At 51.6% G+C, this 25,679-nt stretch overlaps 9 protein-coding genes across 9 annotated transcripts; 3 read left to right on the top strand and 6 right to left on the bottom strand.

Moving 5' to 3' along the window:
- Positions 1-65: 65 nt before the first annotated feature.
- MIND_00998400 (uncharacterized protein) lies at positions 66-1,118 on the top strand (the record flags this gene model as incomplete). Its single annotated transcript, XM_037366587.1, has 3 exons — positions 66-427; positions 471-696; positions 744-1,118. 3 exons carry the CDS (start codon positions 66-68, stop codon positions 1,116-1,118), a joined length of 963 nt encoding a protein of 320 aa, XP_037215981.1.
- A 104-nt stretch (positions 1,119-1,222) lies between these two features.
- On the bottom strand, positions 1,223-1,597 carry MIND_00998300 (uncharacterized protein; the record flags this gene model as incomplete). Its single annotated transcript, XM_037366586.1, has 1 exon — positions 1,223-1,597. The coding sequence occupies one exon, from the start codon at positions 1,595-1,597 to the stop codon at positions 1,223-1,225; it is 375 nt and encodes a 124-aa protein (XP_037215980.1).
- Positions 1,598-1,816: 219 nt separating this feature from the next.
- Positions 1,817-3,074, bottom strand: MIND_00998200 (uncharacterized protein; the record flags this gene model as incomplete). The annotated part of the gene is made up of 2 exons (XM_037366585.1): positions 2,893-3,074; positions 1,817-2,843 (listed from the first exon to the last, which is right to left on the bottom strand). The coding sequence occupies exons 1-2, from the start codon at positions 3,057-3,059 to the stop codon at positions 1,817-1,819; spliced, it is 1,194 nt and encodes a 397-aa protein (XP_037215979.1). The 5' UTR covers positions 3,060-3,074.
- A 179-nt stretch (positions 3,075-3,253) lies between these two features.
- MIND_00998100 (uncharacterized protein) lies at positions 3,254-4,605 on the bottom strand (the record flags this gene model as incomplete). The annotated part of the gene is made up of 2 exons (XM_037366584.1): positions 4,008-4,605; positions 3,254-3,957 (listed from the first exon to the last, which is right to left on the bottom strand). Exons 1-2 carry the CDS (start codon positions 4,528-4,530, stop codon positions 3,254-3,256), a joined length of 1,227 nt encoding a protein of 408 aa, XP_037215978.1. The 5' UTR covers positions 4,531-4,605.
- An 8,287-nt stretch (positions 4,606-12,892) lies between these two features.
- Positions 12,893-14,310, bottom strand: MIND_00998000 (uncharacterized protein; the record flags this gene model as incomplete). Its single annotated transcript, XM_037366583.1, has 2 exons — positions 12,893-13,566; positions 13,617-14,310. The coding sequence occupies 2 exons, from the start codon at positions 14,308-14,310 to the stop codon at positions 12,893-12,895; spliced, it is 1,368 nt and encodes a 455-aa protein (XP_037215977.1).
- Positions 14,311-17,850: 3,540 nt separating this feature from the next.
- On the top strand, positions 17,851-19,115 carry MIND_00997900 (uncharacterized protein; the record flags this gene model as incomplete). Its single annotated transcript, XM_037366582.1, has 3 exons — positions 17,851-18,510; positions 18,561-18,881; positions 18,948-19,115. 3 exons carry the CDS (start codon positions 17,851-17,853, stop codon positions 19,113-19,115), a joined length of 1,149 nt encoding a protein of 382 aa, XP_037215976.1.
- Positions 19,116-20,260: 1,145 nt separating this feature from the next.
- On the bottom strand, positions 20,261-21,814 carry MIND_00997800 (uncharacterized protein; the record flags this gene model as incomplete). Its single annotated transcript, XM_037366581.1, has 3 exons — positions 21,713-21,814; positions 21,203-21,663; positions 20,261-21,158 (listed from the first exon to the last, which is right to left on the bottom strand). The coding sequence occupies exons 1-3, from the start codon at positions 21,800-21,802 to the stop codon at positions 20,261-20,263; spliced, it is 1,449 nt and encodes a 482-aa protein (XP_037215975.1). The 5' UTR covers positions 21,803-21,814.
- A 71-nt stretch (positions 21,815-21,885) lies between these two features.
- Positions 21,886-23,604, top strand: MIND_00997700 (uncharacterized protein; the record flags this gene model as incomplete). Its single annotated transcript, XM_037366580.1, has 3 exons — positions 22,528-22,800; positions 22,852-23,465; positions 23,514-23,604. 3 exons carry the CDS (start codon positions 22,528-22,530, stop codon positions 23,602-23,604), a joined length of 978 nt encoding a protein of 325 aa, XP_037215974.1.
- Positions 23,605-23,619: 15 nt separating this feature from the next.
- Positions 23,620-25,265, bottom strand: MIND_00997600 (F-box domain-containing protein; the record flags this gene model as incomplete). The annotated part of the gene is made up of 2 exons (XM_037366579.1): positions 23,620-25,211; position 25,265. Coding segments are annotated over 2 exons (1,593 nt in total).
- Between the last annotated feature and the right edge of the window lie 414 nt (positions 25,266-25,679).

Genomic DNA, 25,679 nt, shown 5'->3' with positions numbered 1-25,679 from the left:
CCGTTGTGACAGTCTGTGACATAATATTCACGTGAATGACGAAGAATGTGACCTAACGTACTGGAATGAACGTTAATCCTTATTGGAGTCGCCTTCATGCAACTCTCGATGATGTCGAGTCCAATACCTCCTACTTCCTGTACCGCCGTGATCCCAGAAGCCTCTATATCCCTGGCGACATCGTTATGACCCAAGTGAATACCAAGCTGGCATTCATCTTTCTCGAATACCTTCGCTCGCACAACATTCGATTCAACAGGCAGGAACGCGCTATAGAGAAGACGATGGGAGGCGCTGGGTCCGAAGTCGAGCGCCCTTGCCTCATTCTTGACTACGACGCTCACGATCCGGCCTCACGCGTTGTTTGCTTTCTTGCAACGGTCAGGTCCTCGGATTCTGATGAGCTTTTGCCTCTCTTTCATCACCTGTAAGTTCGGACTCTCCTCCTTCCCTCAATTTATGCTTCCCAGTGGGATCCCTTTTGGAAATTCTACAGAGGGTGGAATTACCTTGTCCCCCCCGCTATCGTCACGCTTGCTCTTTGGGCTCCCTGTACTGCGCAGTACCAGCAACATGAGGCCATATTGGATGCCCGTGGAAAAGCGCTTGCCTCAGGACCGACACATATGGGTAAGCAACCAGCTGGCTTACGGCGAGCTCGAGCGCACCAGACAGGCCGTTGCAGAGAAGACACAGGTATGTCAGCGGTCGGTGTGCAAAGCATGTCTGATAAAGAAATCTAGTCTCTTCCCACACTTCTTCCGACCATTCGTAGCGAGAGCGCTGCATGGTACCGGGAGCAGGCCCGCATTGGCATGCGCTCAAGGCGTCGCGCAATTCTCCCCCTCTGGCAAACAATAAGACAGCAGGCATGGCACACAGGCCAACCGCGGTTTCGCGATCTTACACACCCATGCCCCCACCTGTCACCTCCTCGGTCCCTGCCTCCCATGGACAACAACATTGCTTCAATCGTAAACGATCCCAAACTGGATGCAGCCTCGGCATATCTAAGCCAAGCTCTGCCGCTTCCCCGTCCACCATTCCATCTTCCACAACCCGTAAACATAGTTTTACAACGGACAGCGAGTACTCTCACCCGCGGCATGATCCGATGAGCCCATTTTTATACCCAGAGAACTCATTGTAGCATTAATGTAGATGACCACTCATACGTGTAACACACTTGGTCGGGTATAAAACACTGTTCCTTCTCGCGCTTTCAGCCACAAGTGTTGCAATTGTTGAAGCGATACGGGTTTCCCTTCCACGCTGCGCCGGCCCGAATGTCCTTGTGCTTTCCCGAACCTCCAATCGAACCCATCTGCGAAGCCCCCCGCGGTCGTTCGCCGGGGCTAAGCACCCAAACTATGCCTGCAAACACGCCAAGCGTCGCGACAACTTTGTAGAGATAGACCTGGGTCTGGAGGTAGTACTGCTTTGTCGTCAAAAGCGCGGAGGCCAGCGTTTCGGTCGCCGGGTGAGATGCGAGCAGTTGTAGTGTGGGTGGGGAGAATAGCGCGACAGTTGAGGCAAGGAGAAGGATGGGGAGGATGTAGGACGCCAACGGCCGTCCAAAGAGAACGTATTGAGTCATTTCGAGGCCGCAGTGAGTTTAGGCGCCCGTTGGAGGTTGTGGTGAGAAGAAACGAATGGAATCAGCGGGGTCACGCGGGTCACATCGTGTTCGTTCAGGTTATCTCCATACTGAGTCCAGCTAAACTAAGCTCTCATCTACAGCGCTGGCGCTTAAATCGCAAAATCCGCAGACTCGGAGCAACAAGAATGACGAGTCCCGAGTTTCTTGTCGAGCTAATTAATACCATCCTCCACCCCGTCCCCAACGAGCCCTGTTAGCTCGTTCATAAGCTTCCTGGTTATAATCGTCCCAGGTCGCCTGAATTCGAGTTGGGGGACCCACCCACTGACCCTCAAACGCAAGATCTGGGCCGCAAGCAGGCACGGAATTCAGTTTACCCTTCAGTTTAGGACCCGTAAACTTGATGAAGCCAGTCCTCCCGTTGGTCGGACAACAAACTGGGCCCTCCTCTTCTTTGCCAGCCCACTCAAGGGTAACATACGCGCCGTCAGCCCGAGGCTCGACACGATTACTGCGCATCAAGCCGTGGATGATGCCTAACTCAAACTCGCACTCGAAGGTCGTTCCGCGACTGACAATGTTAAACGAGAAATCTTCGTGGTCCCATTCTTGCGTGATGTAGGGGCAGGTAATCGTCCAATAGCCCGAAGTTGCATCAGTCTGTCTCGGCATGCCTTGAGAAGACGATGCGGCGTTAACTCCAACAGGTCGTTTTGGAGCGGCACGTCCAGTGCTTTTCCTGGCAGTCTGGACAGTGCGTCTGACAGGCTCACCAGCTCCAAAGGGGTTGAAGGTATGGGGCATATCTTGACGAGCTGACGGTCCAGTCTTCTTTGCAGTTTGTTTGACTGGTTTTGCGTCCTCAAAATCGACATCCATGGGAGTGGGAGCTGGCGTTGGTGTCGCCTTCTTTGCACGCGGTTTCTTAGGCGCGTCTAAAGTCGTAGTCGCTTTTACGCGTTGTTTCTTCTGGGGCGAGCCTTCAACAGCAGATGTCTTTCCCTTCGCTTCTGTATGCTTTCTTTTCCCACCCCCAGCCCCACTGGTTTTCTCGCGAACCTGCGCATTCAACTCCCGAAACTCCTGGTTCGATTGATACTCCATATCCAGCAGCTCTTGCGTCACGGCCAACTTATTCGACCGCAGTGCGTCTTCAAGCTGGCCCCGAATCTGTTGGATCGACATCGACTTGGTGTGTTTGAGCCCATAGAAAACGGCCTGCGCGCTCCACCACGCCTTGGGCCTGGAGTGACCTCAACCAGAAGATTAAAATGAATAGACTGCCGACGCACCTTTCTCGATCCGTTATCCCATTTCTCGCGCCACTGGGAAGTAGCAAAGTGCGGAGAACGTCTGGGGCAACGCGTTCTTGGTTGTCATAGCGCAAACCCGTGCCAGCACAGGTAAACTTTTCGATAACGATTGGCGGGATAACGATGGGCTCGAGAGTTGCTGCCATGACTCGAGAGGATAGGAGGTGAGATCACATGTGACCGTGACCTTGTCCAGATTTCCTTTGAACGCGAATGCAGCGACTAAACGAAGCTATGATATGAAAGAGATGAAAGGAAAACAATAAGACCCAAAAGAAGGTGTAACTAAAATGTGCGTGCAGTGTGGGGTTGTGATTAGTAGAGGTAAGATACTTGTTTTTCACTCCTTATGCCGACTGATTTTCTCCACGCCAGCGCTCAGCGCTGTTGCCCGTCGTTGCTCGATCTCCTCCTCTAGATCGCTCTCTGTGTCGCTTTCCGCTGGATTGTCCTTCACATCGTCATCGTCGTCTCCCGAGTCAGAGTCAGAGTCGGAATCTGAGCTAGTGTGATGAGATGGCTTGGCGGAAACAGCATTGTCGTCCGCCGCCGGGCTACCGCTGCCAAGAGGATTTGAGCTTGAGCGATGGTGATGGTGGTGCCCACGGAAACCCGCTGGCAGTGTTACAGCACGGAGTACATGCTGCTCTTCGTCCAGCGTTGTTGAAGAAGCGGAATCCAAAGCAGGCGTCGAATCTGTTGCGGTAGGTGTTGTTGACTCTTCTGGCGTGTTCTCTTCAGCCTCCTTTGCCTCCCTCTCTGCCCGTTCTTTTGCTTCTCGTTCCCTTGCCTCTCTCCTCTTGCGAACCCAGCCCATTCCGCTCCCATCATCTCCATCTTCATCTCCATCACCCACCACACCCATTCCAATATGAACATCGCCGCTGTTGGCCGCTGTCCCGCTCGTTCTTGGCGCGCCACCAGCCTGCACCCTATTCCATGCCGAGTTCCCAGCGCCGTTACGCACCGAGCCCATCCCACCATATCCCCACTCAACGAATTCAGGTTCTTCATCTCGCGCATTACCGAAGGGGTTATGGGTGCCTAGATGATTGAGAAAACACGCCGTAAGCTTTTTACAGGAACACACGTACCGTCAGCATTTCGCGAGCCATAGACGCGTCCATTCAACATTCGAGTTCCGCGTTTGGTCGCAAGCGAATTGGCAAACGGGTTCCGCGGAGTGGCCTTCCCCTTGTCGTTGCCGTTGCCGATGCTGAACAGCGAGCGGGTTCGCTTTGTGCTGCTTGCATTGCTTGTCTGGCTTTGAGTTCGCGCCAGAGGGGATCCAAGACTGCTTCCCGAGGACCAGCGCTGCAGGGAGGCGCCCCAACTGGCATCTGGGGCACTGTCGAGAGAGCGGCTCGAAGTGAGACCAACTGCATTTCCCTTTCGCAAAGCGCGTAAAAGACTCTTCGGCTTGCCCCAACTTGGCGATGCAGAAGGCGAGGGGGAAGAGGGGCGAGCCGGGCAAAATGCAGGAGAAGCGGGTCGGTTAGGCAATGGGCTTGGCGGTGGCGGCATGTCTTCAGACTCTTCGGCAATGTCGACTGGTTCATCTCGGCGGGGGTCGGGAAGGGGTGCGAAACGTATTTTCCTTTGCTGGTCTTTGTTCATCGCAGTAGGGGTGCTAGCATAGCTAGCGGATGTGTGTGACGACGAACTCGAAGCGCCTAACGAGGAGACCGAGGAACTACTGGCGGCAGGTTAGTCGAGGATGGGCTGGGTAGAAGAATTGATTGTGGTCGTGGCTGTGAGGAGGAGGGGCAAGGACATGGCAGAAGAAAGGGCGGAGTGAGGCGACAAAAATTGTAAGTAGTCACAATACATCAACTTTTATTATCGTTTACGTTGGCCATCTAGTATACATTTGTATCTACGCCGGCACGTCGCACGCATCGGCGGCTCCACACCGCATGCCGTCCCTCGGCTCGTCCTCCTCCTCCTCGTCTTCCGCACGCACGCCGTCCACGCACGGCTTCTCGGCTCCCCTGCCAAACGCGGTCACGTGACGCTAAATTCACCAAGTTCACCCTTAGCATTCCTTCGTTAGATTCTTATTTTGGCGCTAGAAAATGGTCAGTGTCCGGTTCGTGGCTTAAACGCGTTAATTAAGGCATTCCAACGCGTGTCCTGGGTAGGCATTCCCATTCTGCACTTTCTTCAACCTCCGTGCATGGTCTCCCCTCCCGAAGGTAGCGCAGCAAGGGCAACAAAAAAAAAAGACAAGACAAGACTCACCGACTGCGACCTGCAGCGCGTACGAGACTTGAGCTTGGTCATGCCATCTTCAACACAGCGCGGCTGACGGGTTAGATGACTCCGCGTGAGGGCGCGCTTCGAGACTTGGGCTTGGCGGGCAAAACATCGTGATGTCGAGCAAGGAGGGGAGGGGATGGCACCAGTCGCATCAGGTGGAGGCAGGGAAGCTTGCACCACTTCTGCAAAGCAATCAGCAAGGACACAATCATAATGTAAACTCGGGTCTTACATACCTCAATTCAAGTGCCGTCGAGCAGCTGGATTTCCAGGAAAGAGATTCCTCGCTGGGACGCCGAAATGCAGGCCGGGGTGGAGATGGCGACAGGCCGGGCCGGGTAAGCACGAATTGGCAAAATGGCCATCGTGGAAACCGTTCACCACAGCCCGCGCCGAGTAGTTTGTGAATGGTCGATGACCGCGGAGAATGGGTCAGAGGCGTGAATTTGACTTGGACGGAGCTGGTGTTGCGGCTGAGGTTCAGCATCGCCAACGCACGCTTGTCGGATTCATCGTGATGGCAATGTGTCCGCCTGGCATTGACGCGGTGGTAGAAAACCTCGGGTCGACAGTCCGAGGGGATGGTTGTGGCAGCGAATGATGGAGCCAGAGACAGGCCCGAGCTGAGCGAATTGGCGTAATGCCCAAGGCTGGCCAGCGAGGGCACGGCTTTGTCATCGTGGACAGGTCTCTCGAGGGATATAACTTGGCGAATGGATTGTGGTTGAGACGTGAAAATAGAATTGGGCCTTGGCGGTAGCGGAGACGGCGCCGCGCTATCGAGAGCTGTACGGCTTGGTTGCTGACGACGGGGGAGTTGGCGAAGGCATGCGGTTGTCGCTAGATGGAGGACTATGACGGCGGCGGGGAGTCAAGGGCGCGAGCCGAAGACCATGCCGCGTGAATGGCAGCTCGACGCCATGCCAAATCTAATCTTGTGAGTGCTTGTTTAGACTCTGAAACATGCTACTTACGACCAGAGCGACATGCGAGCGAACGGAGCGCCAAGACTTGAACGACTGCAGCGAACGTAAACGCGCCGGAGGGCACTGTGAACGCGCAGTTGTCGCCAACGAGGCCTGTTGGAGCCGCATTTCGAGCGGGCGGGGTGATGGCGGGATTAGAAGCGCAGCAAGTCGTGTGGGCTGCCGTCAAAATACCACAAGTCGCTGTGTTCGAGGGACAGCGTGTCGAGGCACTTGGTGGAGGGTAACTGGATCCGGACGCGTCGCGCCAGGGCCGTTGCAGAGACAAACCCACAAAGTGAGCGACCAGTCGCTGTGGTCATAAGTGCTGCAAAGACGATGAGCCAGTGCCAGTGCTGAAAGGGCAGAAAATAAACTCACCTGTGGATGGAACACGGATTGCAAGTGGTGGTAGAGAAAGAAAAAGAGGCGATAGTGTGACCTGATGTTACGCCGCGCGTAAGTCTGGCGTAAGTTATAAGCGACATCGTTGACCGAGTTCAGCGGAAAGCAATAGCCACACAGCGCCGCTGAACTTTTGCTGTCCTGCAGCCTGCTCGTTCAAGCCAGAGTTTTGTCGTCAAAGGGCTAGGAAAACTGGCCACTAGAGCAAGCAGAGTTGCTAGTGCGCTTGAAGAGCTTGCCAAGGCTTGTCGTACAGTTGCGTAAAGGCGGGCGGTGAGCTCGACCATGTCGTCAACATGACCGCGAAACGCAAGCGTGTCACACATCAGTTCCGATCACGTCTTGACACAATATTTTGGAGAGGATAGAGAGGCTGAAAACAACAGAGACCTCCAATGGTCAATAAACAAACCAGTCCTAGGTTCGCTGCTTCTGGAGTTTCCCTAAGCTCCGACGCACGAAATCATCAATTTTGATGTCGGCAAGCAAATGCCGTGGTGATAACTAACTATGAGCGGAGATCCGACTCCGGCGGGCAGTGTACGTTTGAGCGCTGCCAATGAGAATGGTCTGCGGCAAGCCAAGCCCGCGCAGAGATGCAAATTCGGAGCGGCGAACTTGAAGCAACGGAACACTGGAGTAGTGGTTATGCTGCAGTCCTGCCACGCTGCTGTTTTCCTCGTTCCATTTACCTTTTGTTCATACCTCCCCCTTAGAAAAGAAATTTTGCTAGTGTGACAATTTGTAAGGGTTTTTGCTCCATTTTCCGGCACTAAACATGTGGTCACGTGATCGCCCACCACAGGACTAAAAAGGAAATTCCTTGAATCTCTGGCCTTGAAAATGCTCTAATTTGGAGAAAATGTGTTGACAAGTTGACTAGGGACATGTAATATGTAACCCAAAAATGTGTATATTTTCGGCACCATAAATTTGCACCTTTTTGCCATTTGTGTATGCAATCCTCCTCTAATTAGCTCAAATTTACACAGGAATGTTCATTACGTAAAGATCAAAGTTTCCCAAATGACAAATCATGAGAAACTCAAAAATTTATTATATAGTTGTCAAAGAATTAATAAATACCAACTTCCCTTCTATACATTGTTTCCAGGTCAGATCTCATCAGGCAACTGTCCGATGATAAAGTATAGGAACTGCTTTTTTCTCATTCTATTTCCTTAGACAGGCCTCTCACCCTCAGTTAGAATGGCTGGACAAATGTTTTGAATGATGTATTTTGAATATATTTCTAATTCCTAGATATTCTCTCTGATGCCTTGGTCACACAACTCCTATACTGTTGTCAAACATGGCCTCAAATTTTCATAACTGTATCCACAGGCAATGGTGCTCTATCCTCAGCACAAGCTTTGACATATCTTATCAAATTGTCTGCGATCTGACATTGGTGGCTATGCTAATGTCAGTTCTCACGTTAATTCCTAGTATATCTGCTCTCCTGCAGTAGACTGTTTCTCAAGGTATCACTTCGGACAGTTGGGAAACTGTGCAGGCATTTATATCCAAGAAGAATCTAGATGCCATATACATCAATACCCTTTGTTTATTTGAACAGTCTTCAAAACTACCAAATTTACAACCTTTGTCAAGAAAGTAATAGAAAGTACTATACAAATATGTTCCTGGATATCTTTTCCACATAACAGTTCAGTAAAATGCCTGAGAATATGCCTAGTAGGGTTTTTATAAAAAAAAAACAACTGTAATAGAAAAAGGTTGAAATAAAGCTCCAGCTGGCTATCATGTGATCCGAGGCCAAAAATGGAAATCTTGGATTTGTGTGAGTCTTGAATCCATTCAACATTCACAAATTCTGTGCATTTTTATGACACTCAGGCTATATTTCACGCTCAGGTCACATCTTACACTGAAAAAATTAAGTTCAAGTCTCAAAACTGAGCTCCGGCGGGCGGTCACGTGACCTTATCGCAGGCTACCGCTGACGACCAAAAATGGAAATTTTGGATGTGGCCCGCGTTCTATGGCTAGAAGTGCTCCGATTTGGCTGAAATTTGAAGATCACGTGCTTACGTAAGCTCTCTGGCGAAACATACTTTCCCCCTTGCCCCCAAAGAACAGGAAATATATGATATTCTGCAGGTATGTGGTCGGCCTGATTCCTGGAATTCTGTGTCCGGGAGTCGGCCGATTGCCATCGGCTTTAGATCAGTGCACGTGGTAGCAAATACCAGCGAGCTAGTGCGCTCCGATCCTCCACAGAGCGGTCTAGTCCGCCTTAATTTCATTCATCCTGCAGAATTCCCCCGTTCTCAACGGCGGAACTCGCGGGATTCCACCATGAAACGCCCAGGAGTGACGGCACCATCATCCCTTCTGTCACTCGCTTGCACCTTGGGCGCTCCGTCGTCTTGGTATGTCGTATTTCCCTTGCAACCTCCAAATCTACTTTCTTATACTTTGGTCTCTGAGAGCATGGAACCTTATGCTAAAACATGTCTGAACACACAAAAACAAAACATCATATTGAATATTTATATACATGCTATCTGCTCACTACTCGACTGCAATGCTCTCCAAACCAGATTCCACGCTGTAACGGCAGTGGCAAGATTGCTAGGTCCACCTGTCAGCGGTGCGTCTTTCCGGAGAGCAATCCCCTAACATATCGTAAGCTGCTTTCGCCGAGCGCCGACGGGTACTGGGTATAAAACCCAGACCCAATTCGTCTCTCCCATCATCCCCCCTTCCTCTCTCCCCCTTCTCTGCGTACTCCGCCTGCTCGTCGCCGATGTTGGAAACGTGGTAGCTTGAGGGTCACCGTCGTTGTCGTCTATGGCCTTGAGCCGTCGTGGTTGTTGTGGACGCAGGCAATCTTGCGGTTGACGGCTGCACTGGCTGGACTTGTGCTTGTCGGCAGGTGAGTGTCCGCTTCGGGTTACTCAAGCCAATCACTGACCAGTTCTAGCCCGGCCTCTCAGCGACATTGTTGCGTCAGACTAGGTGAGTCGGCATCCTTGTTCCTCTCCTCCTCTTGCTGATTGAATCAGAAGCCTCTTTTGCGCCGAGACCGTCGATATTACTGACTTGTCCAGTTTGCGCCGAGTTGCCAGGGGAGAAGGGTTCGGGATCTAGAAGCCGAGTCGGGACTGTGTTTCGCGAGGAGTTATCGGTGAGTGCTGATGTTGCCGTTCTTATCTCTGCGCTGAATTCCCCAGTTTGCGCTTGCTGAAGCCAAGGAAGCAGCCTGTCGAGACTGGACATCCGTTGGAAGGTGACCACCATTCTTCATCGTCTCCACCATCGATCCACCACTCGCCCGTTCCCAACACGTCCGTCGTCATTGTCAAGATCGGGGCCATTTCGATTGAGGTCGTTGTCAGCCCTAACGAGCTCGTCGCTGTGTCAGACTGAAGGCCTTGACTTGGGCAGTATGTCTTGCGGTTATTCGCCGAGCTTTCTTGTGCTAACTTGATTGTAGCGGACATTAGTGGTGGTCGTGAGACGACGACGGGGGATGCAGAGTCGATGGTGCCATAGTTGTTGCCAACGATGTTGACGTCGTTGTCCCCGACCTTCACAACTGGTGAGTGGTTTGTTATCCACATTGACAGCTGGACTGACCTTGCTCGCAAGTTCTCCACACAATGGATTGTGGCAGGCGTTGGTGGGGTAGTCGTTTGGGAGTCGTCGTATTCTTCTCATCGCCGACAACAGCATGTGGTACTCGTCGTTGTTGGCGGTGATAATGGTTGACGTGGTCATTGGGTTTGGCGGAGAGCGGGTGAAGTTGTTCTCAGGTGAGTTGTGGGTCGTACTGCATTCTTGAGCTCATGTTCGAGAAGACCGTCGTCGTCGTCAGAGTCAACGCCCGCGCAGACAGTGGTTGGAGTTGGTTGGGCGTCGGCGTTTCTTTTCTGCTCCCACTTGCATGTGACTCTGCAATTGCGGGCCGAGTAGCGTATTGACCCGCTTAACTCGCCTTTTTCCAGCCTCTTGTTGTAGCCGTAGATCGCGAGACAAGGCGCTTAGTGCCGCTGCATGGTGCCGGGACTTGAGGAGATTGCAAAGGGCTGTTGGAGCAGGGGATAAGTAAGTGGATTAGTCCGCTGAGCTAGTATAACTCACCTGTTTGAAGCCTTCGTTGAGGTGGTCTTGATGTCGTTGTAGCCGTAGACTTCGTGAGACAAGGCCCGAGAGCGCCGGAGCAAGCTTGAGAGAGAGCGCCCGAGTGCTTGTTCGTTTGCTGAATGCAGCTTGAGGCGGGAGACTGAGAGTGCCGACAAGGATGAAGTCAAGATTATCGCGTGCCGTCACACGGATCGTCACTTGTCTTTCGACCACCACGGTCAGTCTTCTGGCCCCGCATGTCAAACGCTTGCTTACCATATTGCAGCTCGGCCCACATACTTTACCTGCGTCAAGTTAAATGCCCGCGTCGGGCTCGGCCGCGACAAGAGGGAGTGTTATCAGGTGTGTAACTCGTTTGCGCTGCCAACAAGCCTACATATCTAACCGCCAACGCCAGAATACCGAGCGACCGGGGCTTAACACCCGCGACGAGGTCAAGCGAAAGGTGGTTGTTAGGGTCGTTCAGCTGGGAGATCTCGACAAAAGGTGCGTGCCTTGTTGACACTGTACCCACACATCTTCAACAAGTCTGTACTCTTCTCATTTCCTCCCAGCCGGCCCGCCCCGCCCTACACACATACAACGACATGTTTTGGAAGCATTCCGAGATGCCAAATTCGGTCTTCGGCCTGACTTCGCCCCACCTCTGGCCCAATTTCCGCGAAGACTAGACGGGATTTTGCTTGTATAGCTGTGCTTACGTAAGCATTTTGGCGCGTTTTTTTTGCCTTTCAAGACTCACTTTTTCGCAGGATTTTGCCGCCGGAGGCGTGAATAACGCCCTGGACTTGAACTTGGCGGACTTACAGCAAGACCTCTCGCCGCCGTTGTTTGCGAACGCGAGGAAAGCGCCGTTAGGCGCTTCGAGTTTGTAGGTCAGCCTTGGTGGCCACCGCTGAGCGTGAGGGCATGCGCCGGCAGGCGCATCAGAGAATGGCACTGAAGAAAACGTGCGTGAGTTTGCTCAGACTTCACTTACCGCTCGTTGACTTCTCTCTTTAGATACCTCCCTTAATCATAACCAGGTGGTCGTCGTGGAGAACGCGGGGAGGCGAGCACAATGCATGGCGCATCGATAAAACGTGTGTTTTCTGCTCATTTAATTCATTTACCATCTGCTGAATTGCCTTCAGACATGCAGGTGGTTATCGCATCGAGCGTGACGGATCCGCACAAGACCCATAGGTTCTGTTTGGCCACGACGACATGGTGAGTTTATGGTACATTTTGGCTCTTGATTAACTAGCTCTAGGATTCAAGATTGTCATCGTTACTTGGACGATCAAGGGCAAGTCACGACGTTTGCACGTTCGCTGTCGGTGAGTTGTTATGTTTTCACAACTTGTAGCGCCGTCGTTCAACGGTGCTTGACTTTTCTTGTTGTGTTGTCTACTTACTTCAACTTATTCTTAGTATCTTCGTTCACGCGCGACCCGTAGCGCGTCTCTTCAGACTTGACTCGTTGTCCGCCAACCAGTTAAATGCCCGTGTAGGGGCTTTTATAAGGCATGTTACGAATGCGCTTAGACGCGGCGAGTTTATGTGGGCTCGCCTTGGTGGCGAGCACAAAGTATGCGCCGCCAGGCGCATCAAGAAAACGTGAGTTGTCTGCTCATCCTACTGATTTCCCGTTTACTGATTTCTCTTCAGACATGCAAGAACCGACGCGCGCGAAGGATACGCGCAAAGTCCACGGGTTTTGGAACGTAGTTTTAACTCGGTCGCTGACGGACGTGAAGCATGCGCCGTTAGGCGCATCAATAAAAACGTGGGTTTTATGCTTGTTTCTAATTCATATGCCGTTCGCTGACTTCTCTTCAGACAATACTCCGGTGGTCGTCGCGGCGAGCGTGACGAGAAAAGTAGCCAGATCTTTTAGTTACGCTGTACAATAGTACCACATGAACGACTTTTCCAAACAAAGCCTGGTTTGATTTATATTACATATCTTATTCGACCCTGCGCGCAGGCCTGGAGTAACCTTCAACCAGAAGATAACGTCTGGAGCAACGCGTTCTTGGTTGTCATAGCGCAAACCCGTGCCAGCACAGGTAAACGATTGGCGGGATAACGATGGGCTCGAGAGTTGTCGAGAGGATAGGGGGTGACCGTGACCTTGGATGTTTCGACTAAACAAAGCTATGATATGAAAGAGATAAAAGCAAAACAATAAGACCCAAAAGAAGGTGTAACTAAAATGTGCGTGCTGTGATTAGTAGAGGTAAGATACTTGTTTTTCACTCCTTATGCCGACTGATTTTCTCCACGCCAGCGCTCAGCGCTGTTGCCCGTCGTTGCTCGATCTCCTCCTCCTCTAGATCGCTCTCTGTGTCGCTTTCCGCTGGATTGTCCTTCACATCGTCATCGTCGTCTCCCGAGTCAGAGTCAGAATCTGAGCTAGTGTGATGAGACGGCTTGGCATCGTCGTCCGCCGCCGGGCTACCGCTGCCAAGAGGATTTGAGCTCGAGCGATGGTGATGGTGGTGCCCACGGAAACCCGCTGGCAGTGTTACAGCACGGAGTACATGCTGCTCTTCGTCCAGCGTTGTTGAATCCAAAGCAGGCATCGAATCTGTTGCGGTAGGTGTTGTTGGCGTGTTCTCTTCAGCCTCCTTTGCCTCCCTCTCTGCCCGTTCTTTTGCTTCTCGTTCCCTTGCCTCTCTCCTCTTGCGAACCCAGCCCATTCCGCTCCCATCATCTCCATCTTCATCTCCATCACCCACCACACCCATTCCAATATGAACATCGCCGCTGTTGGCCGCTGTCCCGCTCGTTCTTGGCGCGCCACCAGCCTGCACCCTATTCCATGCCGAGTTCCCAGCGCCGTTACGCACCGAGCCCATCCCACCATATCCCCACTCAACGAATTCAGGTTCTTCATCTCGCGCATTACCGAAGGGGTTATGGGTGCCTAGATGATTGAGAAAACACGCCGTAAGCTGTTTACAGGAACACACGTACCGTCAGCATTTCGCGAGCCATAGACGCGTCCATTCAACATTCGAGTTCCGCGTTTGGTCGCAAGCGAATTGGCAAACGGGTTCCGCGGAGTGGCCTTCCCCTTGTCGTTGCCGTTGCCGATGCTGAACAGCGAGCGGGTTCGCTTTGTGCTGCTTGCATTGCTTGTCTGGCTTTGAGTTCGCGCCAGAGGGGATCCAAGACTGCTTCCCGAGGACCAGCGCTGCAGGGAGGCGCCCCAACTGGCATCTGGGGCACTGTCGAGAGAGCGGCTCGAAGTGAGACCAACTGCATTTCCCTTTCGCAAAGCGCGTAAAAGACTCTTCGGCTTGCCCCAACTTGGCGATGCAGAAGGCGAGGGGGAAGAGGGGCGAGCCGGGCAAAATGCAGGAGAAGCGGGTCGGTTAGGCAATGGGCTTGGCGGTGGCGGCATGTCTTCAGACTCTTCGGCAATGTCGACTGGTTCATCTCGGCGGGGGTCGGGAAGGGGTGCGAAACGTATTTTCCTTTGCTGGTCTTTGTTCATCGCAGTAGGGGTGCTAGCATAGCTAGCGGATGTGTGTGACGACGAACTCGAAGCGCCTAACGAGGAGACCGAGGAACTACTGGCGGCAGAAGACAAGCTGTTACTCGAGGATGGGCTGGGTAGAAGAATCGATTGTGGTCGTGGCTGTGAAGAGAGGAGGGGCAGGGACATGGCAGAAGAAAGGGCGGAGTGAGGAACATGACGGCTACAAAAATTGTAAGTAGTCTCAAGATTTGATGGGAAAAAACACATCAACTTTTCTTATCGTTTACGTTGGCCATCTAGTCCGCTCCACTCCGTGTCGAGCACGACATTCCCGCAAAGGCGCACGTTCTGCCTCGATATACTTCCGTGATGGACACTTTGCCTTGAACTTTTCTCTTTCATGGCTTATCGTCATACCGCATCGCTGATTTTGGCTGGCCGTGGCTACCGGTCTATCTTCGTACTCTTCTGCTCGCTTTTTCCAGGCAACGTGTCCTCTGGAAGATAAACAACAGCCTCCCACCGGTTTTAGCATCTCAGGGAATGCCGGCAACTGACGCGTATACTTAGTCCTTCACTTCTAACTCCGTCCGCACGTTCGCTGTTTGTGGGTCCACGGTGCGAGCCCACAAAGTTAATCCTAGCTCTCTCCTTTACACGTCTCTGCGACCAGTAAGGAGGCAGCACATTCCTGCATCCAACTTGGTTGTTCTTGTGCCCCTCGACGTTGGCTTGAAGTTGACTGCCCCTCAATGCAATTCTTCGGAGCCGAATCCTCTCACAAATGAACCTTGGCGACAACGACAAGCCAACGACGGTCTCGGGTAGATCCGAGATTGACGCGCCCTGAGTGCGCCAAGATGATCTCCAAGCGGTGCATGTCATTTTGTCGACTTCTTCCAGTCTTCTTCTTGCTTTCTGTTCCGCCTTGGGGTTGCTATCGGTCCAAAGATACATCTACAGCATTAGCTCTTATCCTGGCCACAAGCCATCCCCCAAAATAAGCTTTCAAGGAAAGTTAGATGCTCCTTATCGACGACAACAGATCGAGAAAATCTTTCCGTGGTCCGCGTCGGCCAACTCTCTGTCTCGTGACAACATACGAAAACGGATGCGACGCCACCCATGAATGAAACAACCATTCATCCAATACAAGTCGCTGTTGTCGATAAGACTTAGTATGAGGTATCCTATCCACAATTGAACGGAACTTGCAAGTTTCCACTCCGCTGTTCGAATCTGAATATGATTTTGCTGCTCATTTTCAGCGTCTACAACTAGTGTCTAGATTGTGGATCAAACCGCCTACAATTAGGTGCTAGGTCCGGTAGTTCTCCGATGGAGGCATGTACCGTATTACAAACAAACAAACAAAACCTGGGCAATACCACCACGCCGCACTGCCTATACAGATGGTGAACAGTTCAAGAAGTGACTGTGAGCTGACTCAGGCTGGTGCTCAATCCACTCGTAGAGTCTAGACATGCTAGTGTCGTTGGATCAACGCACCTTCAGGTTGGTCTTCTCCGCGATAGCCAGTTTGATCCACTCCCCGTCATGGCTCCTCTTGTGCATGGTTTTCGCTTGAATGGCTGTTGAGTGGTATCTAACAAAAGCAATTGAAGGCGTGAGCTGAAAGGTGCACGATGTGTGATGGGTGAAACATTCCTCTCAAGTTGAGCGTCACGGAGGCTCGACTCGGACGGCGGTTCATCAATAAGTAAACGTTGGATTGTACAGCGCAAGTTACTTTGTTGGTGTCATGTTATTCTCAGCTCTATGAAGTCTGTATAAGCCCAGGAAAACTAGTTAATCGCGCGTACTTGTGCTAGTACCATGAGGAGGCCGGCAATCCCAGCGCGAAACCACTCGATGCTGCGCTCTTGACCATGGACAACACAATGCGTGTCCTCGCGGCTCATTAGCAGGAGTAATGATAGCGCGCACTCCAGCTGTGTGAGTGATTACTCCCAGAGATCGTCAATCAGCTCAATTTTGAACACGAAGATGATACGCGGCGCAATGGATTGGATTGGATTAATACACGGCACGGTCCGACTGACGAACGCCGGGTTCAGAGGAAGATTACGGTGTGTGTAGGGTCGATGAAGAACTTGTCGGGCGCGCAGCTGCCGATGGCACTGACATTGAAGTTCAGCCTGTGTGTTCACATTGAAGGTAGAGCAGAAACAGAATAGGTGAAGGGGAGGTGCGGCCAAGTGTTGACTGAAAGAGAAAAAGACTGGGACAAGTTCAAGTTGTTTTTGCCAACATAAGTATATTATTTAGCCACCTAAACCCCAGTTGCTCTTGCAGAAGCAAAGGAAAAGGGCCATCAAGCAGCAAGCTAGAAAAACCGCAGACTCAATTCGCTGCTCGAGACTGATTCCAGGCGGTTGTTGGAGACGGTTGGAAAGTACTGTCACGGTTTGTGTCACACACGGCGTCTTGCTTCAAGTTCGAACACCGATGTTTTCAACAGCACTTATCAGTGAATTTTGGCACCGCATGAATCCAACAAGCTTTTCCGTCTCCGAGAGGCAATCAAAGGCAGTCAGTACCTAGAGATTTTTCACGGGCCTTTAAATTTTGTGGGCGAGGATCCGGAAGTTCCTCTATACTTTGACTTCTTTCTCACAAGACCCACATGCGAATTTCCACTGGCTGCACCCTTCCACAGGCTCCAGCCCACGTCTCCTCACGTCCGCATAAACCCATTGGGTCGCATACTCATCCCTCTGGCGCCGTTCCACCACCTTTGCGAGCTCTTGCTGGAGTAAATCGACATCAAGTGTCGCTTGGTGGGCAGCTTTTGATTGCTGCTCACTCAGTGCCTCGCCCGGGGCCCTGTCGACCTGCATCTGAAGCAGAGCAATATACAGAATCGTCTCGTGGATACGGAGCTCTGCTGCGGCTTGCTCATATATACGCAGTCTCCGATGCGCCTGGAGGAAATGGAGGAGGAGTCGCGCCTGGGCCGCATCATCAGGGGGAGCCAACACTGCCCAGTCCGGTATCAACTAGGCAATAGTTAATCGTTGAATCGACCGCGAGGTGAAAACTCGCGATTATGTCATCCAGCCGCCTTGGTAGAGACTTTCTGGCTGCACCCGTCGTTCCACCCTTATATTGGTCGCTAGATTCGTCTGAGTCTGACATGCCGCCGCCTGAGTATTGAGTTCAACTGTGAGTTGTGAACAAAATGATTGTGGATGATCGTGTCACAGTGAACGGCGCCGTCCAAGGACAAATCTGGATATCATCTATGCAAGCAATCGGCAACTTAGCATACCACTTGAAATCGATATGAAGGAGCGTTCACAACACTCGTAACTTGAAAGTTGAGCTCAACGATTCCGAGAAATCAGGTGATGAATTGAAGAGTTAAGAATGCAGATCGTTGGCTCTGATACATGAGGTACTCGATTACCAGTTCCGGATTCCCTTGGGCAGTACCCAGATTCAACCAAGCGAGCAGTTGATCTAGATTCCTTCCAGTTACTTATCGAGTTGATGTTGTGACATGGTGACATCTACAATTCCACATCTATGACAAAGTCCTCCACCAAGTTCAATTGCAAAGCGCCTCACACTTGTATGGACTGCGATTTTCCTTCTGGCGATCGTCTTTCAAGTTACCCGTCGTGGGATTTGTCCGGCCACCGGCGTCATCTTATCGTCAAGGAAACTGAAATAGCATAAGACCGCTTCTTTCTCTCTTGCCTTATGCCACCACCACCTCCAGACGCGGATTCGAGCTCAGGCTTCCAGTATGAACCTCTGCGGGCGTCTGTCATTGACGTCTTCGAGCAACTAGGCGCTTTTGACGAAGACAGCGGGCTTGTGGAATGGATGTTCCCGGAGATTCACGAGGAGAAGCAGCTGCGGGCGAGGACGCGTGTGAAACTCACAGAGGTGTTTGACGAGCCACAGGAGCAGCCAGAAACGCCACGGAAATCAAGACTCGCCTCCCGCTTCTTCGGTATACGGACTAGAGCGCGGTCTAAATCCCAGGCACGATCCAAAAAGGAGAAGGAGACCATTACGCCATCGACCCCAAAGCAGAAAACGAGGTCGTCACCTAATTTGCGCAAAGCGGCCGACTTACCTTCCACTGACGGTCCCGAACTCGAGTCTCCGCCCTTGAATTCGGCTGCAACGACACCCGAGCATACCAAATCGCGTCGAATGTCAATTTTTCCTCGAAGACCGCCTCCACCACCTCTAATAGAGGGCCCACGACCGTCTTTATCTGACGAGGAATGGCAACAAATAACTATGACGGGTTCCATTGCGGATTACAATGTCACCAATCCATTCATTGGCCATCAAGACCCCCGTGCACCAGCGACGAGCAGCAGCAGTAGCAGCAGGAAGAGCAACGATGTGTGTTTTCTTCCATTGACCCTCTTCTCCAAGCTTATTTTGTCCATCAGACGACCTCGACTCCGAAACGCAATGGCCCATTCTCGCGCTTCACACACACGTTTTCACGGTCGACCCCGACTTCGCCCACACGCGAAGCCTCATCATCTCAGCCTCCGTTACCGACAAGCGATCCTGCAACACCCACCCGGAGCTCTCCACAGGTTGACCCCAGCCGAAAATCTGACTCAGAAATTGCATCGAGACATTCCAATGCTTCGACTGACACGCTCCAGGCAGTGCCCGCTGGAGACGGCGACGGTGACAGCCTTCCACAAGTGCGAATCCATGCGGACGACGAGCGATTGGAGACGACTTCGCAGATCGACCATGTGCGTATGAGTCTTTCTGACATTTCCGAAGGCGAAGTATCTGAAACGTCGACCATTTCGATGAAGCAGGAGCCGGAAAATGAGGACGCTGAGGAGGAAGAGCAGTACCTGGGCTCTGGCTCGGAATCGGAGGACGACTATGGAGTGCTGCTGAATAAGGATTCAGACCAGGTGGTGGATAGTGCACTCGCTCCAGCACCGCAAGAGGAAGAGGCGCCTGAGCGTCATACTTGATATGATTCTTGGATAGTTCAGTCATTTTCACATATAGAACAGTCTTCATTGTAATACTTCGTAGATTATTCATAATGTACCACTTGCAAGAAGTTCAAAGGATAAGATAGCGCTCAGAGTCAATCAGTCATCATTCAACATAGCGCTGATTGATCACTCTGTTCCAATTACACTCTTGGCGCACTGGCAGCTACAGCTAACCGTGGCACAAGACAAAACTCGTGTCATTGCTATCAAGCTTTTCAAGTCCAAACCTGCCTCTCTCCCCCACTTTGTGTTCGAGGTGATTCGCATTGCCTAGCGTCTGCCTTACTTAAGCAGCCGCACACATGGGACCGGTGGGTCCGAACGTATGAGTTTGTTGCTGCGGGACCTCATCGAGGTGGTGGGGGCGTGGGGCTTTTTCGTGACGCATCGTTCCAATTTTTTTTTACTTGGGGAAAATCAGAAATTTAGCGCTGAAAGTCACTGGCATCAAAAATCACTGATCGGGCGCTGATTGCTTGTCCCCTCACTTCAATCGTTGCTAAACTGCGTGTTGAGAGCTCGCAACTCAGCGCAGGCAGCCCCAGCACAAGCGAAGACTCATGTCATGACTACCGGGTTTTCTCTTCTGCAAATGCCTCGCTCCCCCATTTCGTGTTCGAGGTGATTCGCATACTTAGCGTTTACCTAAAGCGACCGTATCATGCAGGACCGCACGTTCTAGCCATTATAGTAAGAGTTTGCCGTGGTGCTGTGCGGGACCTCACAGAGGTGTGGGGGGCGCGGGGCCTTTTTTGCCAAATTGTTATTCCATTTTTTTAAAACTGGCTCGTTCCAATGCTTAATAGCGCATGTATCGCGAAGAGCGATGTCTTCCCACCGGCTGACCCGAGAGTCCAGCACAGTTCATAATTCAGTGCATTACTTCAGAACATTCCTATCTGTGATTGCCCCGCCCCCGATTTTGTGTAAAGAGGTGATTCGCATTCGTAGCGTCTGCCCTTCGCAACCGTGTCGTGCGGCTCGTACTGTAGCCACACAAATGGCTGCATGAGCTTAGTTACTATATCCGGGACCTTGCCAAAGGTATGGGGGGCGAGGCCTATCATTTTGTTTTCTATTCCGAACCCTTCAAAGCGATTGATATGCGATCATCTTGGCTACTCGAAGTCGATTACTGTCGTCTGGTGGTCCTTGACATACGCCCAAGAGCCACAATATGGGGCCATGTAGTTGAAGCCACCTCCGTCACACCCAACCTCCGACAAAGTTGTTTCACCCTCGCCGCCGTACGAATCTGTTATTCGGATTCTCCCAAGTGAACGAGGTCGTATCTGCACTTGCGCGTGCCCTGAGAAGCCCATGCTGTTGGCGTAGAGGAAGTCGGGACGTGATATTCTATGCGGCTCGGCAGAGTTGGAGTGGGTTAATGTTGGCAGTAATCGCTGACCATTATGTGCAGTATATGTGAGGGAGAGTTGGTGCAGTAAAGCGGCTGTTCCGAGATTGAGGTCAGGGGGTTGCTGGTACACACAAGCCCATAGGCGAAAACTGCCTTCTTCTAGAGGATCGGGGAAGATGTATAGCGCATATGGCACCTCAAACCGATTTGCCAAGTCTCTGGCGAACTGGTGGGTCAGAAGTGGAACGACCGTAGAAAGTGGTATGTGGTCTATCAGTCTATTGTTGCCAATGGGAACAAGTTCAAAGGCGTTTGTGTCGAATATTTTGAGCTGAACAGGATCTTCGCGGCGACTCTCTTCGTAACTGCCCATGATCGCGATGATGTCCCCATGTGGTGTGAGGACCCAATCCAACTGCTCCAATCCGCCTGGGTCGAGAGCGATAGCGGATTTTTCACGCCAGTTCACAAGAAGATAGCCTGGTATTCCTATGTTTAGTAGTACCAAGTCTTCGCATAAGCTCATAACGGGCACACTAGCCCGAACGGGTCCAAACGTCACATTCGTAAGGTTTATCTCGAGGTGGAGATGACTCGTTTCGGTTGTCTGTGGCTCACGATAGACCATAAGCTCGGCCATCTCCAAGTTGAACGTGCTGCATCAGTTGAACGCAAAGCATTGTGGTCGACGTTGACTTACAAGTTATCAGAATCTACGTATGTCATCGCAACGACCACAACTCCAGACGATTTGCGCTCGAACCCAGATTGTACGAGCGTGATATTCGGTATTTGTGGGGCCCGAAACCAGACCTTTTGACCGTGTTCAACATCCCAAAGTTCCGTCGTACCATGGTTATTTCGGAGGAGGTGACCACCAGGCACAAAGCGGACCACAGAGTAGCCAGTCGGATGGTCACATGGCGTATGAAGAGTAATGCAGCTTGATATTCGAGGGGAAATGGTTGTTTGACCTTGAGCTGACTGCCATGAGTCTGGACCATGGACAAGACGCTTCACAAGCTTGCTGAGTTCTGCTGTCGATAACTGGGACGGTTCGCGGGCGAATCTTTCGTCAATGAAGCCGTGTGATTTGAGCCGTTTGATTACGGAGACCCAGACCGCCTTTGAGGTGACAAGTGTGTGGAGAGGTTTGCAAGTCTAATGGGAGGAGATCATTGGCTGTCGATGCATGTTTCCTCCCAGATACCTGACTGATACAGTTCAAGCTTCTTATATCGCAATGTTGAGTGAGAATCTCATAAATCAGCTCTGTGGGCAAGCTGGAAAAGTTAATCATGCGGTGGGGGAACAACAGTGCACGTACGCGTGACGAACGTGACAACAAATCCTTTGGCTTTTGCCTCCACACTCTCTTTTACCATGCGCCAGACCGGCACCACGCTCATTTCGTTAGCTATCAAACTACTCGTCTGTCGCTTCAGTCTCGCACATTCTACCCCCCTCCCTTTACGCCCTTTTGCCCAACCTCGAGGCTTGGACCCCTTAACATTCAGCGATGCAAGCCAGTTCTTCGACCTGGCAACTCTCGGTCAAGATTCTGTCCCAGATGCAGCCACGCCGATGCCAGACACCCTAATCTCCAACTTAGTCACCGACACAGAGGTACTCTTTGAGCCGCCAACAACGGTCACCGTCCCCGCCACAACTTTCACCGATGTCATCACACTTTTACTCTCCAGTGCAGCGCCGTCTCCGACCTCACCCTTTTTTGCAACTCAAACAAGCCCACCCACGAGAGCAACATGGGCTGCGCCTGCTCAGATGTCTGACATGTCTTCATTCAACATTTCGTCTTTTGCCGCTGGACATCAAAACTTTCGTCTCGTCAACGGTATCCCGGCCAATGCAACTGGTTCTCCCTCCCCATCGCCGACTCCAAGCTCTGATGGTGGCCTTATTGGCCTTCTTGATGGAATTGGAGCGCTGCTTGAATCTGTTGCGACCCCGAAGAGCCCTCCTGCTGACAAAAGATACACGGCTTGGAGCAATGATACGACCGCCATGGAACTACTCTACCCTGCTGGCTCAGCGAACCCTTCGGCTCGTCCTCAAGGTGGTGCTGAATTCTACGCCTCGCCCTTGCCAATCACTGAAGCACAAACTGTCACTATGGCCTACAGCGTGTTTTTCCCAAATGGCTTCGACTGGGTTCGTGGCGGCAAACTTCCGGGACTGTATGGTGGTCGAAGAGGGTGTTCGGGTGGCGACTCAGCCTTGGATTGCTTCAGTACGAGATTGATGTGGCGGAAACGAGGGGAAGGAGAACTTTATTTGGTGTGTCTTTATGTTTGGGTGTCCTCCTCTTCATTGACGATTTTGCGCTAGTATGCCATGAAGGACAAGCAGACTAAGGCACTATGCGACGACCCTCAGTCTGAATGCAACGCTCAGTATGGTTTCTCCATCGGACGTGGTTCATTTCGCTTTGCAACGGGAATGTGGACACATGTGGAGCAGATTGTAACGCTTAATACCCCCGGCAAACAAGATGGCATCTTCACGCTCTTTGTCAATGGCATTCAAGTCATCCATCGCGAAGACATCTTCTACCGTGACGCGCCTGCTGGATCTCCTCAAACTTCGGCTCCTCCTTCAAAAACAACCCAAGACAGTGGTGGTGGGATTGGAGGACTCATACCAACCTTGGGACTAGGACCCATTCTCGGTGGTCTCGTCGGAATTGCTCGGCGCTCTGTTTTGCTTGCGGATCCGGTGCCAGTCTCAATCGCAGAACCGACAACGCCAATTGAGGAACTTCATCTTCTTGCAAGTCCTGGAGGTGTCATTCTTTCGCCCTATTTATCGCCTCCTCCGCTCGAGTTTCCTTCAGATCAACGTTCAAGTGATTCCACTTCCGCCGATCGAACAACATCGCCGTCTAGCGAGCAAGCTTCAAAATCGACATCTAAGCCAGTTGGGTTCGTTGGCATCTTTTTTAGGTTAGGCTTTTGTGATGAACTCATCGATACTGGCTAATATCTGCGTAGTACATTCTTCGGGGGACACGGCCCTACGTATACTACCCCCGTCGACCAATATGTGTGGTTTAGAGCCTTCAGCCTCACCTCTGATGCCTAATGAAATACTACAACGCTACAGCTTGATTTGTTCATTTCCCTGTCGTAAGGTAATAAGCAAGCCATCCTTACGAAAATCACGCAAGTCTTGGATTGTATCTTGCTCCAACGTCTCCCTACGGCCACAGAAGTCGAAAGTTATGGACGCTATGCGCGTTACTGCGATACCATACAATTCTGTGGCCCACCCTTGCCATCTTGATGTAATGATGTCCAGAAGAATGCCTTCGTCAAAGTTCAGGGAAGTTCGCAGCGTCAAATGCTCGAGAGCAGGTAACACGCAGTCTGAATCAGGATAAAGAATGAAGCGTCTGAGAAGCTTGTCTGTTATTACACGATTTTGGAGCTGCCGAGTGGTTCCGATGTCAGCGTCAAGGACCAGATTCTGGACGAGAGGAAGCGCTTCGAGGATCTGGATAATGTTGTCGTCCTTCATATATCCGGTGCCAAGCGAGAGGTGAGTGAGTTGCTGGTTGAGTTCGTTGCGTGAGAGGAAGTCGGTGAAGTCTTCGGGTGACCATTGCCCGATAAGCTGGAGCGATTTGAGCTGGGGGACGACGAGACGCTGGAAGAAAGACCGCGTGACAGTTTGGGGGTTCCTGACAACGGTGTTGGAAGAGTAGTTGATTCCCAAACGGAGCGACTCAAGATGACGAAGGGGAATGGCGGAGGATTCGGTGGAATCGAAGGATCCAGCGAACCGGAGTTGTTCCATGGCGCAATACTTGAGATTAGGGCATTTTTGTAACAACAACAAGCCATCGGGTGCGACCGCAGTGTCATATTGAATGTCTGTGATCTGGCTCCACGGGAGCTCCCAATGGGCCATTTTATCCTTCAAAATGACCCGTCGCAGTCTGGGAACGTGTCCCACTGGCAGGGGTATAGGCTTCACTGGAATGCCCGCCACTGGTGTGATTTCCTCTCCGATTTCCAGTGTTTCGAGCAGCGGAAACACAAGTGTGCTAAGCGCAATGGACAAATAAAAAGTGTATTTCGTGGAAATCAGGTTGAGTTTCCTCCAACGTTGTGTATGTTCAACGAGTGTTGAGATGAGGGCGTCAGAAACCGGTTGCCGAAGCGAGATTGACAGTGGTAGGTTAGACGACCGTTCGAGAAAGAGGGCAGCAAGGTCTTGATACTTTTCATGGGCCATAAACCGCGTTCTCCCCACCGATATATTCGACCACAACTCGGGAGTCGAAATGGTGATCTTTCTCCAGTGTTGACATATCTGGCCGGTGATTGGGATGACGTTTGGTTTGTGGTCAAGGCAAGCAAGGAATATTGCCTGCAAAATTTCTGGCGGTAGCTTGCGAATGGGAGCTAGAACACTACTGCAACATGCCTTGAATCTTATTAGCTCTTCTCTGCGTGTGAGAAGCGCCTCAAGCATGGCTCGAACTCGGGCAGCCTCAGACGTGTAACGCGCCAAATGATTGTCTATAGTCGACATTGTTTCAACAATCAGCTTGCTTTCCAGGAGCTCAGGAGAGTAGTTGCTTCGCAGAGCTGTGTTCACGGGGTTTGGATCGTAGATGGTGTGTTGGAACTGGTGGTTACATTGGCTGCAAAGGGTACTTGGCGACTCATAAGAGGTAATCTCCACTAGAAGGGCTAGTTATCAGTGTTGCGAGCATGAGGAAAAGCAGGATACAGACTTCAGCGTCGAGGTTACTGGTCAAGATTGGGATTCAACTGTGCCGCGGCGGTTGCCAGTGCTCAGCAAGTGCTCAGCATGATGTAATGACATGTGACTCTGACTAATATAGCACTGCCACCGGACTCTCTTCACAATGAACCTCTCCAGCTTATAGTGTGGAACGAGTCGGATTCTTCCACTATCGCCGCGCCGCCGATCTTTCCAGCTCTCTCCGAGGAACGAAATGTCATACTGGTGGCCACGCGACGAAGCGCCCTTCAAAACACAGAGATAACAAATATCCATCTCGTCCGTGTTTTCAAGACTCAATCGAGCAGATTGCTGTCACAATGGTCGTCGTCCCCAGGCTGAATTGTCGTTAGTAGCTTTTGGTCTTCGCGGCTTCTATCTTTAAAAGCAGTTGTTCTACTCGA

The sequence above is a fragment of the Mycena indigotica genome, assembly GCF_014461135.1.
Source record: "Mycena indigotica strain 171206Taipei chromosome Unknown Mind.scaff0009, whole genome shotgun sequence".
Taxonomy (NCBI): domain Eukaryota; kingdom Fungi; phylum Basidiomycota; class Agaricomycetes; order Agaricales; family Mycenaceae; genus Mycena; species Mycena indigotica.
Note: the sequence above shows the minus strand (reverse complement) of the source record. Positions and strands in the feature narration are given on the sequence as shown.